The sequence below is a fragment of the Salminus brasiliensis genome, chromosome 7, assembly GCF_030463535.1.
Source record: "Salminus brasiliensis chromosome 7, fSalBra1.hap2, whole genome shotgun sequence".
In the NCBI taxonomy this organism is placed as follows: domain Eukaryota; kingdom Metazoa; phylum Chordata; class Actinopteri; order Characiformes; family Bryconidae; genus Salminus; species Salminus brasiliensis.
In genome coordinates, this window is record NC_132884.1 from 38098855 (window position 1) to 38115250 (window position 16396).

The 16396-nt window shown below is 40.8% G+C and overlaps 1 protein-coding gene across 1 annotated transcript; it reads left to right on the forward strand.

Annotated features, from left to right (window-relative positions):
* Positions 1-8324: 8324 nt before the first annotated feature.
* On the forward strand, positions 8325-14731 carry adora3a.2 (adenosine A3 receptor a.2). The gene is made up of 2 exons (XM_072684857.1): positions 8325-8760; positions 11696-14731. The coding sequence occupies exons 1-2, from the start codon at positions 8429-8431 to the stop codon at positions 12360-12362; spliced, it is 999 nt and encodes a 332-aa protein (XP_072540958.1). The 5' UTR covers positions 8325-8428; the 3' UTR covers positions 12363-14731.
* The last annotated feature ends 1665 nt before the right edge of the window (positions 14732-16396 follow it).

Sequence of the window (16396 nt, forward strand, 5' to 3'; positions counted from 1 at the left end):
TGTTCCTCCCCTATAAGGTTATGTACATGTGAGTGCATTAAAACAGAAACAGGAAATGAATTAAGGTCAATACGTGTCACTACGGAAAAAAGTAGACTTAGTTATGCTAAGCTTTATTATGCTACAGTGCACTGAAGTGTACATGTAGCCACACTATTGATCAGATTATTATATTTTTATTGGACAAAAATAAAACAAAAGCCTAAGTTTAATTGTGTTAAGTGTACGTAACTGCGCAATGGAGCTATTAGGTAGACACATACTACTTCATATGTATGTAAACCTATATTTTATGTACTGTAAACTTAAGTATTACAACTGCATTACTATTATACACTGAGGACTCATTGCTATCTTACACTGCCAATGCCAGCTTATGTCGTTTAAATAGCCACGGTGCTTACAAATATATATCTACACTGGGTGTGGTGGTCTTGAAATGAGATGTGTTCAGGTCAGTTTCTGGCGTATTGATATTTTGGCAACAGAAAACACAGGAGCTCCACTGACTGAAAACAACTTAGGCAGGCGTCAACAGTCAGACGTTCGTTGCTATCTTGGCAGTAATTTGTCAACGCAGGCTTTGTGCCATTAAAATAGTCAATTAAAGGGAATGGCGAGTGACATGCTGATTGGTTTATTGCATGTTACGCCCACAACACACCCATGATTAATTAAGTACATGCCTTTTGCGTGTTTTAAGCATTTGTACTTTCCTGTCGTTACAAAAACAAAGACACACTGATGCCCTGAATCAAGCAGTGCAGTGCACGGCTGACTGCTTGCATAAAAATAGCTATAATAGAGCCCTGAGTGTAGAAATGTACCAAAATACACATTAAATATATTTACATAAGACAGTAAATACAGTTTCATGGCCTGGATTGTATTCTTACTGAAAGTGACACAACATATTAACTATTATTAACAGCATACTTGCTATTAAAGCCTTCAACACTGAGGTCAGGCTACTACACAACAACTAGTCAGGAAACAACTGAGCAGCCATTTGCCAGATTTAGTATCAGAAGCAGTAATTTTGCACCACCCATCGCCAGGCCTGCCACAGACGTCAGCCACACTGTTGATACTGTTCAACATTCTCTGTACTCCAAAAATTTGTAATTCTAATCTATATCTCTTTACATTCTGAGTTAATGACTGCCCACTTATCCAGCCTGACCTGTTGGAAGACTGACTGGGGTCCCCTGCACCTGCATCAGACCAGCTGCCCACCCACCAGACTGACCGTCAGGCTCCCCTGCCATCCATGTCAAACCAGCTGCTGCCTGTGCTATCTGCTATTTTGAAGTTTACATGGACACCAGCGTCACTCTAACCATCTCTACTATGATTATATATTATATTATTGTTATATCAGCACATCTGAGCTGAAAAATTGTTTTGGTGGAATGGTGGTGACTTTTATCAATAATTTTATGAATAGTTCTGACCAAAAAAGGATAGGTCCCTCTTATGACCCTCTTATGAGGTTTGTTCCACCAGCACTAAGGGAGCTTTTTCCTTGCCACTGTAGCCTTTGGCTTGCTCACTGGGGGTCTTAGGTTTTACATTCTGCTGATCCCTTGTCCTCTCACTGATTCCTGTAAAGCTGCATTGTGATAATACAAAGCGCTATACAAATAAATTTTATTTGATTTCCATTTCCGTTCTTTTATTCAGTGTGGGCCTAATTTATCTGACCGTCTGTACTGAATTTAGTTGGAGGTCCAGTGGAACCTGCATTTTTTCCAACTTAAAGCAGCATTATATAAGAAATGGTATTTCTTGCTCCCCCTGAAAGGTAAAGAAGCATGTGGACTGAGGCGGTAGAATAACATTACAGGATTGTAAACAAATATGACGGTGTTACGCAGTTCACATGAACGTCATCCTTCCTATTTCTCTAGACTGACATTGTGCAGTTTGTGGTGTGCTGAGCCCAGAGTATCATCTAGAGGCACTATTTCCCCTATAACAGTCAGTGGACCATCACACTGATTGACCCTCCATGTTTACATGGCTGTTTGCGTCCTCAGTTATGTTCCATCACATTGTTTTACAGTCAATTCTGTAAAAAGCTATGGAACAACATACACTGCTCAAAAAAATAAAGGGAACACTTAAACAACATAATATAACTCCAAGTAAATCAAAGTTCTGTGAAATCAAACTGTCCACTTAGGAAGCAACACTGATTGACAATCAATTTCACATGCTGTTGTGCAAATGGAATAGACAACAGGTGGAAATTATTGGCAATTAGCAAGACACACTCAATAAAGGAGTGAGTGGTTCTGCAGGTGGCGACCACAGACCACTTCTCAGTACCTATGCTTTCTGGCTGATGTTTTGATTACTATTGAATGTTGGTTGTGCTTTCACACTCGTGGTAGCATGAGACGGACTCTACAACCCACACAAGTGACTCAGGTAGTGCAGCTCATCCAGGATGGCACATCAATGCGAGCTGTGGCAAGAAGGTTTGCTGTGTCTGTCAGTACACCAGGAGACGTGGAGGAGGGCAACAACCTAGCAGCAGGACCGCTACCTCTGCCTTTGTGCAAAGAGGAACAGGAGGAGCACTGCCAGAGCCCTGCAAAATGACCTCCAGCAGGCCACAAATGTGCATGTGTCTGCACAAACGGTTAGGAACCGACTCCACGAGGATGGTATGAGGGCCCGACGTCCACAGATGGGGGTTGCGCTCACGACCCAACACCGTGCAGGACGCTTGGCATTTGCCAGAGAACACCAGGATTGGCAAATTCACCACTGGTGCCCTGTGCTCTTCACAGATGAAAGCAGGTTCACACCGAGCACATGTGACAGATGTGACAGAGTCTGGAGATGCTGTGGAGAGCGATCTGCTGCCTGCAACATCCTTCAGCATGACCGGTTTGGCAGTGGGTCAGTAACGGTGTGGGGTGGCATTTCTTTGGAGTGTACTGGCCCGCCCGTTCCCCAGACCTGAATCTAGGAGTTGGCGGATGCTTTAGTCCAGGTCTGGGAGGAGATCCTCATCAGGAGCATGCCCAGGCGTTGTAGGGAGGTCATACAGGCACGTGGAGGCCACAAACAATACTGAGCCTCATTTTGACTTGTTTTAAGGACATTACATCAAAGTTGGATTAGCCTGTAGTGTGTTTTTCCACTTTAGTTTTGTGTCTGACTCCAAATCCAGGCCTCCATTCGTTAATAAATTTGATTTCCATTGATGATTTTTGTGTGATTTTTTTGTCAGCACATTCAATTTTGTACAGAATAAAGCATTCAGTGAGAATATTTCATTCATTCAGATCTAGGATATGTTATTTGAGTGTTCCCTTATTTTTTTGAGCAGTGTATTTTGTCAGCATGTACATTCAAACACTGTGTTATCCTACTCTGTTGTGACTGTGGAACATATCTGAGCTAATTTCACTTTGTCTTAGAGACGTGATCAAAATTGTTGGTACCCCTCAGTTAATGAAAGAAAAACCTACAATGGTCACTGAAATAACTTGAATTTGACAAAAGTAATAATAAATAAAAATTCCATGAAAATTAACAAATGAAAATCTGACATTGATATTGAACCATGCTTCAACAGAATTATTTTAAAAAGTAAACTCATTAAACAGGCCTTGACAAAAATTATGGTACCCCTGAAAATAATGTGACCAAAGGGACATGTTAAATCAAGATGTGTCCACTAATTAGCCTTACAGGTGTCTACAATCTTGTAATCAGTCAGTGGGCCTATCATGGGGCAGTGGTGGCTCAGCGGTTAGAGCGCGGGGATATCGATAACAGGGATGTGGGTTTGATTCTCGGGCTCGGCAAGCTGCCACTGTTGGGCCCTTGAGCAAGGCCCTTTACCCTCTCTGCTTCCCGGGCGCTGGAGTTGGCTGCCCACCGCTCTGGGTGTGTGTGTGTACTCACTGCCCCTAACACATGTGTGTGTGTGTGTGTGAGTGTGTGTGTTCACTACCAGATGGGTTCAATGCGGAGGACACATTTCGCTGTACAGTGACAAATACGTGCACCTTTACCTATATTTTGGGCTACAGGTAGTCACTGTGTTGTTTGGTTACACGGTGTGTACCACACTCAACATGAAGCAGAGGAAGCAAAGGAAAGAGTTGTCTCAGGAGATTAGAAAGAAAATTTTAAACAAGCATTTTAAAGGTAAAGGTTATAAGACCATCTCCAAGCAGCTTGATGTTCCTGTGACTACAGTTGCACAATATTATTCAGAAATTTAAGATCCATGGGACTGTAGCCAACCTCCCTGGACGTGGCCGCAGGAGGAAAATTGATGACAAATCAAAGAGACAGATAATACAGATGGTAACAAAAGAGCCCAGAAAAACTTCTAAAGAGATTAAAGGTGAACTTTAAGCTCAAGGAACATCAGTGTCAGATCGCACCATCCATTCTTGTTTGAGCCAAAGTCGACTTCACGGGAGACAACCAAGGAGGACACCATTGTTGAAAACAAATCATAAAATAGTCAGACTGAAATTTGCCAAACTACATATTGACTGCAAAACTACAGATTAAGCTTCTGGGAGAATGTCCTATGGACAGATGGAATTTTTTGCCAAGGCACATCGGTTCTATGTTCACAGACAGAAAAATTAAGCATATCAAGAAAAGAACACTGTCCCTACTCTGAAACATGGAGGAGGCTCTGTTATGTTCTGGGGCTGCTTTGCTGCATCTGGCACAGGGTGTCTTGAATCTGTGCAGGGTACAATGAAATCTCAAGACTATCAAGAGATTCTAGAGAGAAATGTGCTGTTTCAGTCACAGGTCATGGGTCTTACAACAGGATAATGACCCAAAACACAGCTAAAAACACCTAAGAATGGCTCAGAGGAAAACATTGGACTATTCTGAAGTGGCCTTCTATGAGCCCTGACCTAAATCCTATTGAACATCTATAGAAGGAGCTGAAACATGCCATCTGGAAAAGACACCCTTCAAACCTGAGACAACTGGAGCAGTTTGCTCATGAGGAGTGGGCCAAAATACCTGCTGAGAGGTGCAGAAGTCTCATTGACAGTTACAGGAATCATTTGATTGCAGTGATTGCCTCAAAAGGTTGTGCAACAAAATATTAAGTTATAGGTACCATAATTTCTGTCCAGGCCTGTTTCATGAGTTTATTTTTTAAAAATAATTCTGTTGAAGCATGGTTCAAAATCAATGTCAGATTTTCATTTGTTTATTTCATAGAATTTCTCTTAATTAACCAAGGGGTACCAACAATTTCCTTCACGTGTGTATATGTAGAGACAAGGGGCTGGATGTAAATGCATGAAGTGATATTTATTTTAATGTACAAAGATGAAACCAGGTATGAAAGCATTCACGGGTAACACAAACGTGGGACCTCGCTACTAAAACCTGAACAGAAAACCAAAAGAGAGAACAGAAACCAAACCAACACACAAACATCGCTTGCTCTAGACAGATTTTGGCCACAATGAAGTTAATAATAATTGATTCTATTTATATTTAGCACCACAAAGTACAGTTATCGCGGATGGCTGGACTGGGAGGGCTCAAAGCTGTAATGCAGAGGCATTGCCAGCCCAGGAAACATCCCAGCCATAGAACTGGTCCAAGTAGCTTATTTTTCTTGTGCTGCTGGCAATGGTTTTCAGACCTTCTGCTTACATATGAAACAGTAAAGGTTTATTGCTTCCATGTTAAATACAGTAGGCCACATGAGAATGCCCATGATTTGTGTTGTATGGCTTGATTACTTCACTGTTCTGCACTAATATCCTTATCTTAGACCTAACTTTGTTTGAAGTCCGACATCCTGCTCTTCCTTTGATTTGATCTGACAAATTCTCAGAAGGGCACATTTGATTTGATTGACCCTAGGAAGTTACCTAACCCTACTTACTTCCTTCACATAAAACGTGAGCATGTATCTGCTGGGGCCTAAAGTTTAAAGAAGCTGGCTTGGGATTAGAAGGTTGTTGGTTTGATTCCAAGGACCATCGTCTATACCTAAGATAGATAGATAGATCACTTTATTTATCCCATGGGGAAAGTCAGTTTTTACAGCAGCAAAATCAAACAAGAGAGCAGCATAATAAAGGCACTTAAAATAGTAGGAAACAGTAAACCTGGGAATAAAAACAGCTATATTAATAAATACAGCTATAATATACATAATATAACCCAATTATAGAAATAAGAAATAAAAAGTACTAGAAAAGTGATTGCAGTGCAGTAATTACATTAATATAATGTAATATACAGAATGGATTGTGTAATGTAACAGTGCAGTAACAACATTAATATAATGTAGTGATGTAAGGCATCCTGGGGTATCAGTACAGTATAAGTGATAAACAATAGATTTTTAAAGTGGCAGCGCAGATGACAGAGCTGTGTGGCAGTACATAGTGATAAACAGAATAGTGTCAAGTCAAGTCAAGTCAGATTTATTTGTATAGAGCTTTTTACAACTGTTGTCGTCACAAAGCAGCTTTACATAATTAGTACTTAATAAAGGACAGAGACAGAGAAGAAAGAAGAAATAACATGAAGGATCAAAGACCCCCCCTGAGCAAGCCAACGGCAACAGCGGCAAGGAAAAACTCCCTCAGAGCTGGAGGAAGAAACCTTGGGAGGAACCAAGACTTACAAGGGGGACCCATCCTCCTCTGGTCAGAACTATTTAAACATTAATGATAAAAATTACCAAAGCAGATACAACAGAAAGTTAATAGTGGTGATATTAATAGTGGCAGACAGCCACGAGTCCATCTAGGTTTCAACATGGTCACCAAACAGGCAGCAGCGGCAGGCGGGAGAGCCGTCGGTCCGCCATGGGTGGTGGCGGGGCCCGCTGCCCGGACCGGTAGGTGGCAGCTGGTTTGACGCAGGTAGAGGGGACCTCAGCGGGCAATCTTCCAGCAGGTCAGGCTGGGTGACCATTTACTCGAAAAAGGTAAAAAGAGAAAGAGAAAGTTAGTTCTGAGAGCAATTTTATGGAGGGCGGAGAATGTTGAGCATCAGTATCAGAGTGTTTCTGACAACTCCGGCAGGTCTGATTATAACAGCCTAATTAAAAGGAGAGAGCCAGAAGGTAACACGGACACGGGAGCACCCTGAGAACACCAGCATCTATCTGCTCCACCGTCAACAAACCTGAGTGATCGCGTGTAAGCAGCGAGACGACAGCTCCAGCATCTCAGTGTACAATAATTCCCTGGGTCCGCGAACCCCTGGACCTGCAACCTTTATCTAAGGAACATTAATTACCAAAAGCTAAACTAAACATATAAGTTTTCAGCTTAGATTTAAAGATTGAGACCCGAACATTATCTGGAAGGTTATTCCAGAGTTGGGGGGGCTTTATAAGAAAAGGCTCTTCCCCTTTTCTGAATTTTGGGCACGAGTAAGAGGCCAGCACCCTGAGATCTAAGTAGTCTTGATGGTTCGTAATATACTATAAGATCCTGCAGGTACTCAGGAGCGAGGCCATGTAGTGCCTTATATGTTAATAGAAGAATTTTGTATTCGATACGGAATTTAACTGGGAGCCAATGAAGTGCTGATAGAACTGGACTGATATGGTCAAATTTTCTAGTTTTAGTAAGGACCCTGGCTGCAGCATTTTGCACCAGCTGAAGTTTATTGAGGTTCCTGCTGGAACAACCTGACAGTAGTGCGTTACAATAATCTAATGTCTATGTATTTTTATCACCCTGATCACTTATGTAAGTATGAACAGTTTCCTCTGGGTGCTCTAGTATTTATCCCGCCTGTGTGTACTCATTTGCATACTCTTGATGTGGTGTAAGCACATTTGTGTGTGGGGGGGGTGATTTGCACATAATGGGTATAATTATGAGATTTTTAAACCTCTGGTGCACTAGCCTGCAAAGTACAGCAGAAGTTAACCTCTGTGTTTCATTTGATTGACACCAGGAAGTTGCCTAACCCCCTACTTATGTCCTTCACGCAATAAGTGAGCATGTATCTGCTGGGGCCTAGTTGTTGTGTGTATGTGTGTGTGTGGGGGGGGGGGGGTCCTGACATTTTCCTTCATCTTTCTATTCTGTTTAAATTAAGATCAAATGTCCAGTTGTTTAAATATGTAAAAAAAAGTTTCATGAGGTGTCCGAACTTTTTGGTGGTAAGGGAAGCCCACCTTTACCTCTGCCACCACCATACATCCACACACTATATGATCTGCAGAGTCATGGCTTTCTGTTCCCTAAGTTCCTTATGGACTGTAACTGTGTGTGGGCTTGTGTGTGTGTGTGTGTGTGTGTGTGTGTGTGTGTGTGTGTGCATGTGTGTGTGTTCAAATGAGCAAGCAATTTTCATGCGCATTAAGCTTCCTGTAATAACCCCAATGACCACAAACCAACAAGTAAACCTTAAGCTGATGTTCTTCTTCCTCTAGTCTGCGATGGCTGACAACAAAGAGGTGATGTACACTGCTCTGGAAGTGGTCATTGCTGTCGTGTGTTGTCTGGGCAATGTGCTGGTCATCTGGGCAGTGTGGATGTGTGGAGCCCTCAAGCAACCCACCTACTGCTTCATTGTGTCCCTCGCAGTGGCGGATTTCCTTGTGGGAGCTGTGGCTGTCCCCCTGGCTGTGCTGGTGGACGGACGGGTCGAGACGTCTTTCTATGGCTGTCTCTTTATCAGCTGTGTGGTGATTATGCTGACCCAGGCTTCAGTCCACTCGTTACTGGCCATTGCTGTGGACCGATCTCTGCGTGTTTACATCCCGCTCAGGTAAGAACCTCCTAATGGACATTTGTGAATGGACAGTTTTGAAGGTGCACATTCAGTAAGATGCAGAATTCCAGGCCAGAATTGGAAGTGATGAGCTGCTTTCCAGTATCAACAACACCATATTCTCGTAGTTGCATTTTACTGCACTAGCAGATTTGACTCTGCCTTTTTCTAGTGGGCTGGGTGTATTCAAATGTTGCATTTGACCCGTTTTACAGCTCTGATTTGGAGTAAAGCTCTGTATTGGTTATGTTGATTTCTGTTAAAGGAGGAAACAAGTGTTTAAGGTTCACGGTTTGTCGAATCCATGTACTGAACTCTCATTGCACAACATTCTAGGATACCTTTATGATATTTTATTTAGTGAAAGTCTTCATTTCCAAGCAGCAAACCTAACTGTCAAAGAATGATGATGTTTCTCTAGACAAAATGACTTACAACAAGTATATATATATATATATATATATATATATATATATATATATATATATATATATATATATAATTTTAATAATCTTATACAATACATTCCACACTGTCAGAATGTGAAATATGAAGTATGTTGGCCAGATTTAAGATGTTTTTATTACCTGCTAAGAAATAACTTAAACAAAAAAAAGTATATATAATATATATACTATAATATTTCTTTAATACATTTATCAAGATTTTTTTTTCACTTTCATCATTTACAGTTTCAGTATAACAAAAAATAAAAAGGGCTCAATGCAAAGGTTTGGGGTTCCTGCATGATCAGTACTTGGTAACACCCTCTATGGCAAGAATTCCAGCTTACTTCAGATATTTACCCAATGAATTTGTCAGTATTAAATCAACACTGTAATGTTTAAAATGAACAAATTTACTTTGTAGAGTTTTCTTGTTATTTATTTATTTGCTGTAATAATGCGTAGTGGCTAACACCACCTTCACCGTGTAAGACTACACATTTGTGTAAATGAACATATAGAACTTCCTAAAACCCATACAAACACAGACACCAGTGGGAGGCACACTGTGAATTTGGTTTAATGTTTAGGTTCCAGTTTTTGATCAGTAGGATTACTGAAATAAAGTTAAAATAAAATAAGATTTTTGTTTTCACTTTTTTAATGACATTTTATTTAGTCAGTCTTCATTTCCAAGCAGTAAAGTTAACTGTCAAAAGAATGATGATGTTTCTCTGGATTCTCTAGATTCTCTAAATGACTTAAATAAAAAAATATATCATTTGAATAATCTTAGAATATACATTTCACACTGTCAGAATGTGAAATATGGCCAGATTTAAGATGCTTTTTTTACCTGCCAAGATATCATTTTTGAATGGTATGCCACGGCCAAACATTAAAACTCATACTATTTTGCACTTAAGAAGGGCGGATAAGCTCAGGATGTGGTCTGTGATACTGATCTATCTTTACAGAGTCACTGTAGTTCTTGTGACTTGCTTACTTACTCAAGGGGTCCGTAAAAAAAGGCACAGCAAAATATCTAAAGAACATACAGCATACTGGCTGCCTTGTAATGCAGAATCAGTGTAAAAAGGAGAAAAACTGCATCTTACTGCTTCTCAGTCAGCTCAGGATCACTAGAGTTGAGTGACACTCTTGTGATCAGGCGCTGAGGAATATATATATAAGGCAACAAGTTTTCACAATCCTGTCTAGTGAAGTTCCCTTTTAACAGGACAAGTAGAGCCTGCTTGTTTGTTACACTGTTACTTTACCCTGCAGAAACCTGATTCTGTATTTTGCTAATAACTCTGTCCTTAACAGTAAAGACTGATTCCAGGGTAGTCTTTACACATATTCACTCACATGCAAACTAAGAATTGCATAATTTGCATCTCACTGGAAAAGTATGGAGACCTTTTTGTTTTGCAAATTCCAAAAAAATGTCCCCTGGTGCCTCCTATTAGTGTGGGCTATAACAAAATCATGAGAACAAGTCAACCCAACTTGCTGTATAACTGTGAATATCTAAAGAGGGCCTCGTAGCATAGGTTTCTTGCCCTGTGTCACAAAACTAGTGTGAATCTTAGGTGTAAATCAACCACAGAGGTTTGAATTTCGAGCAACGTTCCCAAGAGGGTTGTAACTAAATATGAATACATATAGAACTTCCTAAAACCCATACAAACACAGACACCAGTGGGAGACACACTGTGAATTTGGTGTAATGTTCAGTTTTTCAGATTACTGAAATAATGTTAAAATTCAAAAAAATAAAAATGGTAAAATATTTCTTTAATACATTCATCAAGATTTTTTTTTCACTTTCATCATTTACAGTTTCAATATAACAAAAAATAAAAAGGGCTGAATGCAAAGGTTTGGGGTTTCTGCATGATTAGTACTTAGTAACGCCCCCTTTGGGAAGAATTTCAGCTTGTAGCTCTTTTTCTATCCAAGACATTTTTAGCAGATTTTCTCTGCAAAAATCTTCTAGTTCTATGAAATTCTTCCTGCACTGCACTTGAGGTCTATCCATAGATTTTCTGACAACATTTAAGTTGAGAGACTGTGAGGACCATGGGAAACCTTCCTCTTGAGCCTCTTAAGAGTAGGGTTAAGGATGATTATCCTAGGCAGCTGCATAGAGGAGCCTCTGGTTGCTAATTGTTGGAGTAAACCAATGTCATCACAAGCTAATTATGTGCAAAACCTTGGCAAACCTTCAATATCTGAGAGCTTGAAACTTGTCCAAGGTGTTCCTTTGCAGTTTTCACTACAGAATTGGACCAAATGAATATAATATGCTAGGCTTGCTTAGAGTTTAAATGTACACCTTTTGGACATCAGCTCATCTTTTACTCACTGAGCTATTCACAGTAACAAAACCTTTGACCAGGGCTACTTTGGCGTGCCACTGTATAGTCTACTTAACATTTCAGAGATTTACTCAACACAGTGTTTCCAATTTTATTTTTCAGGTACAAAGGGAGAGTAAAGCTGGTACACTCATTATCCATAGTGGCTGCATGTTGGGCAACTGCTGCTGTGCTGGGTTTTACTCCAATGTTTGGATGGAACAACCGTGCCTCCTCTAACTCTACCATTGTGTGCAAGTTCCTGACGGTCATACCCATGTCCTACATGGTTGAATTCAACTTCCTCAGCTGCCTTCTTCCTCCCATGATTATCATGACCATCCTCTATTTGTATATCTTCTTCACAATATCAAGGCATCTCAGAGGAACTGTTGTCAGGACCACCAAGCCCAGTGCATATTATGTCAAGGAGCAGAAGCTGGCCAGTTCACTGGCTCTGGTTTTGGCTCTGTTTGCTTTCTGCTGGCTGCCTCTACACATCATGAACACCATTAAGTTTTTTAGCCAGAGTGAACGTGTCCCTGTTATTGCTTTCTATGTTGGCATTCTATTGTCTCATGCCAATTCGGCAGTCAACCCTGTAGTGTATGCTTTCAGGATACCAAAGATAAAGCAAGCGTACAAAACTACCCTCAGGAGGGCTCTCCCACGCCAGAGAGAACAGCAAAAAGATCAGAACAGGCGGACAGCAGAGAATAATGCCAGCAGCTACACAAACAGCACTGCAAAATCTTCCACAAATCCTGTGGAACAGGGCGCCACAGCGTAGGCCATGTATAGCGTTAATTACTTGGATTAGAACTGGGAAGCATCAAAGGAACCTTGATCTTTTGGTCTTGATGTAAACCTGATATGGAACTCAACTGAATGGAATAAATAATACAGCAAAGGCACAATTCATTCATGTGATTTATTCACATTTAAATTTGTTTATTTGAGCATGTACATATTTTTAATGATATTCACACAAGCAACAATTTAGATGATGGATCAGCAGTGTCTTAACAACTACACATTTTTAGATTGTGGTGCTGTATCTCCAAAAGCTGCTTAAACTGGATTATATTCCACCGAACCGAAGTTTTAGTTCCTAAGCAAAGTGATTGAACTTTCTGTTCTCGTTACACTTTTTTAAAATGGAAAGTACCTTGGTCAGTGTCCCCATATGTCTTTATAAGAAGCAAATTATGTGTACTTGAAAATGTTGGACCTCATTTACCAATATCTTCCAAAGAATTTTCTTAAATCCGTTCTTAAATAGACTCATGGTGTGTCTTTAGACCCCTTCAACAGCCTGTCCTGTCCTGCCGGTGGGCCTAAAGTGTTATAGCAAACTTCTATTACCAAAGAATAGCCCCACCAGTTTGTACAGGCATCCCTGTAGTTACTGAGTAATACACCTTAGTGTGTAATAAGCCTTGGAGTGTCTTATTATGACTATGGAACCCATTGTCCTTGTAAACTGAGCAAATCCCAAATAAGAAAACTCTAGCGAATGTCAGAATCTTCGTGAAAACTGAGTAACTGTGTTTTAAATATATATATATATATATATATATATATATATATATATATATTTTTTTTTTTTTTTTTTTAAGAACAGTTGGTGAATGAGGTCCATTCAGCTTGATTGTTCAAGCAAAGGTTAAAAATCCAGACATTTACCCAGTAAATTCATCACTGTTAAATCAACACTGTAATGTTTAAAATTAACAAATGTACTGTGTAGTATTGTCTTGTTATTTATTAATTTTCTGCAATAATGGTTGGTGTTGCGTAGTGGATAACACCCCCTTCACAATGTAATACTAGGGTTTGATTCCCTGTCCAGGCATCCCCACCACTCTACACCAAGAGCCCTTGGGCAAGACTCCTAACTCTACATTCTCCCACCTGTATAACCTGATTCAAATGTATGTTGCTCTGGATAAGAGTATCAGTCTCTCATCCAGACTATAAAAAGACTATTGGTCTTTTAAAAATTGTTTCTACTGTTATATTATTGTTTTATTATTATTATTTATTTTTCCACCAACCTAAAAAAAAAACTTTTGACCAGGCAAAGGACCATTTAAGCTTTCAAATGGTTATTGAGTTGTCAGTGGTTCTATTTAGAACCATGGCTTTTACTAAAGCCCCCCTGAAAGAACCCTTTGTAGTAGATCATTTAAGCCTAAACAAGCTGTGCCTCATCAGATACTGGATCTGGATAAGCTGGCTTCCCATTAAAGTCATTCAGAGTTTTGAACCATTTGCAACATAAAAACACAATGAGAATGAGAAGTGGGTGCAGGATGTTCAGTCCCAGTCATGCCCCTTTACCCTCAGTGCAACACTTTTCCTTTTGACCTGAAAGCTTCATCTTCCTCTTGTGATTTCTGCTTTTTATTCAGGGTAACGAAATCATTTACCCAGAAGGCTCTGCGAGGAACACTTCTTAAAAAATCAGACCATGTGTAAATCTAGCACTGCAGTAGGCTACAGACCTTTTTACAGAAGTGATACAAAGACTTTTTACAAAATCTGGTACCAATAATAATGCACTTTTAAAAACTGCACTCTGTGACTGAATCAAAAGGAATACTTTACTAAAGATAATTAAAGTAATTACAGATAAGAAAAACAGAAAAACGTTTTTTTTAATATAATGGCATCACTATACTATGATATATACATATAAAAAGATCAACTCCCAACCCCAGGACAATGGCTGCCAATATCTTTTTGAGTCCATTTTAATAAACTGGTTTTGCCATGGTGATGCACCAAAGTATATCTATGACACGACATTATGATATTAGTGCCTTATTCAAATGTTAGGACACTGATGTTCTACTACTTTTGAAGTTTGTGCTCCTATGCTGTGAAGCAGCCTGTCTCTGGATATTAGATTCGCTGATTTATAGAACTACAAGCTTGTTTGTATGCTTTGATTTTTGAGGCTGTGTAATACGCAGTGCTGTTTTATGCCACTGTTGGTGTTTTATGTGGTCTTGTGTGCTCTTGTGTTTGAGCTGTATGTTTGTTTTCATTTTTTTTTATATTTACTGTAAAGCACCTTGTAGCGTTGCTTGGAAAAATGTGTTATGTAAATAAAAAAAATACTTGCTTACTGTATAATAAAGTAACAATAAGTGACTACAGAGCATTTTTATCAACTTACTGAAGTTAAAAGTTCTCCTAACTCACATTTTGTACTTCTGCATCTCAGTTTGGCCAACAGTCCATACTGATATGAGCCTCAAAAACATTAATAGTCTGTGGCCCCTCCCCCTCTATCTGTTTACTGTATATTCCCATCTGCAGGTTAGACTCCCCCATCACATGATTTGGGAGGCATTTAACAATGGAGTACTCAGCTCTTGCTCAAATCCCATCAACAACACAGTCCTCTATGATCTGGAGTCTGGGAATAGGAAGCCCCCCCATGTAGTGTTCGTATTGTATTTGATTGTATTGAATTTCTGATCTCCTGTCTCTTGACAAGCAGGCAGTCACAGGTGATGTAGAACTGCATTGAAGGTGGAGCCATGCAGCTCACACATACAGCCTTTATTTGAGGCATTTGCTGTGTCGTACCAGCATGCTTCAAGCTCTCCCAAATAATTCCCATCCCTAAAAAGCCAACCATCTCAGGACTGAATGACTACAGACCTGTCGCACTGACCTCTGTGGTCATGAAATCCTTCGAGAGGCTGGTTCTCACCCACCTGAAGGAGATCACTAACTCCCAACTAGACCCCCTGCAGTTCGCGTATCGGGCCAACAGGTCTGTGGACGATGCAGTGAACATGGGACTTCACCACATCCTCCAGCACCTCAACCGTCCAAGTACATATGCAAGAGTTCTGTTCTTGGACTTCAGCTCCGCCTTCAACACAATCATCCCCGGACATCTACACACCAAACTGACCCACCTCAGTGTGCCAGCCTCCACCTGCCAGTGGATCACAAACTTCCTCACTGGCAGAGAGCAGCAGGTGAGGCTGGGAAAGATCACCTCAGGAACCAGGACCATCAGCACAGGAGCTCCACAAGGCTGTGTTCTCTCCCCGCTGCTCTTCTCACTCTACACAAATGAGTGTACCTCCACGGACCCCTCAGTCAAAATCTTGAAGTTCCCAGATGATTTGACAGTCATTGGTCTCATCTGGGAACATGACGAGTCTGCCTACAGATGGGTTGTGGAGCAGGTGGTCCTCTGGAGCAATCACAACAACCTGGAGCTGAACACAGCCAAGACAGTGGAGATGAGAGTGGACTTCAGGAGAAGTCCTCCAACCCTTCCAGCACTCACCATCCTCAACAGTACTGTAACAGCTGTGGACTCCTACAAGTTCCTGGGTACAATAATCTCCAAGGACTTGAACAGCACCATCATCAAGAGAGCTCAGCAGAGGCTGTACTCCCTGCGTCAGCTGAGGAAGTTCAACCTGCCCAAGGAGCTGATGGTGCAGTTCTACACCGCCACCATAGAATCTGTCCTCACCGCATCCATCACAGTGTGGGGCGGCTCAGCGACCAAACACGACACCCACAGATTGCAGCGCATCATCAGGTCTGCAGAGAGAACCATCGGTGTGTAGTTACCATCCCTACCGGACCTGCAGAGAGCATCGTCCGTGATCTGTCACACCCTGGACATCACCTGTTCCAGTATCTTCCCTCAGGTCGGCGTTTCAGCCAGTTGAAGATCAAGACCTCCAGACTACAGAGAAGCTTCTTCCCACACGCCATCACACTCATGAACAGCTGAACATTACAACACTACTTTCTGTATACAGTCTATTACATACATACATC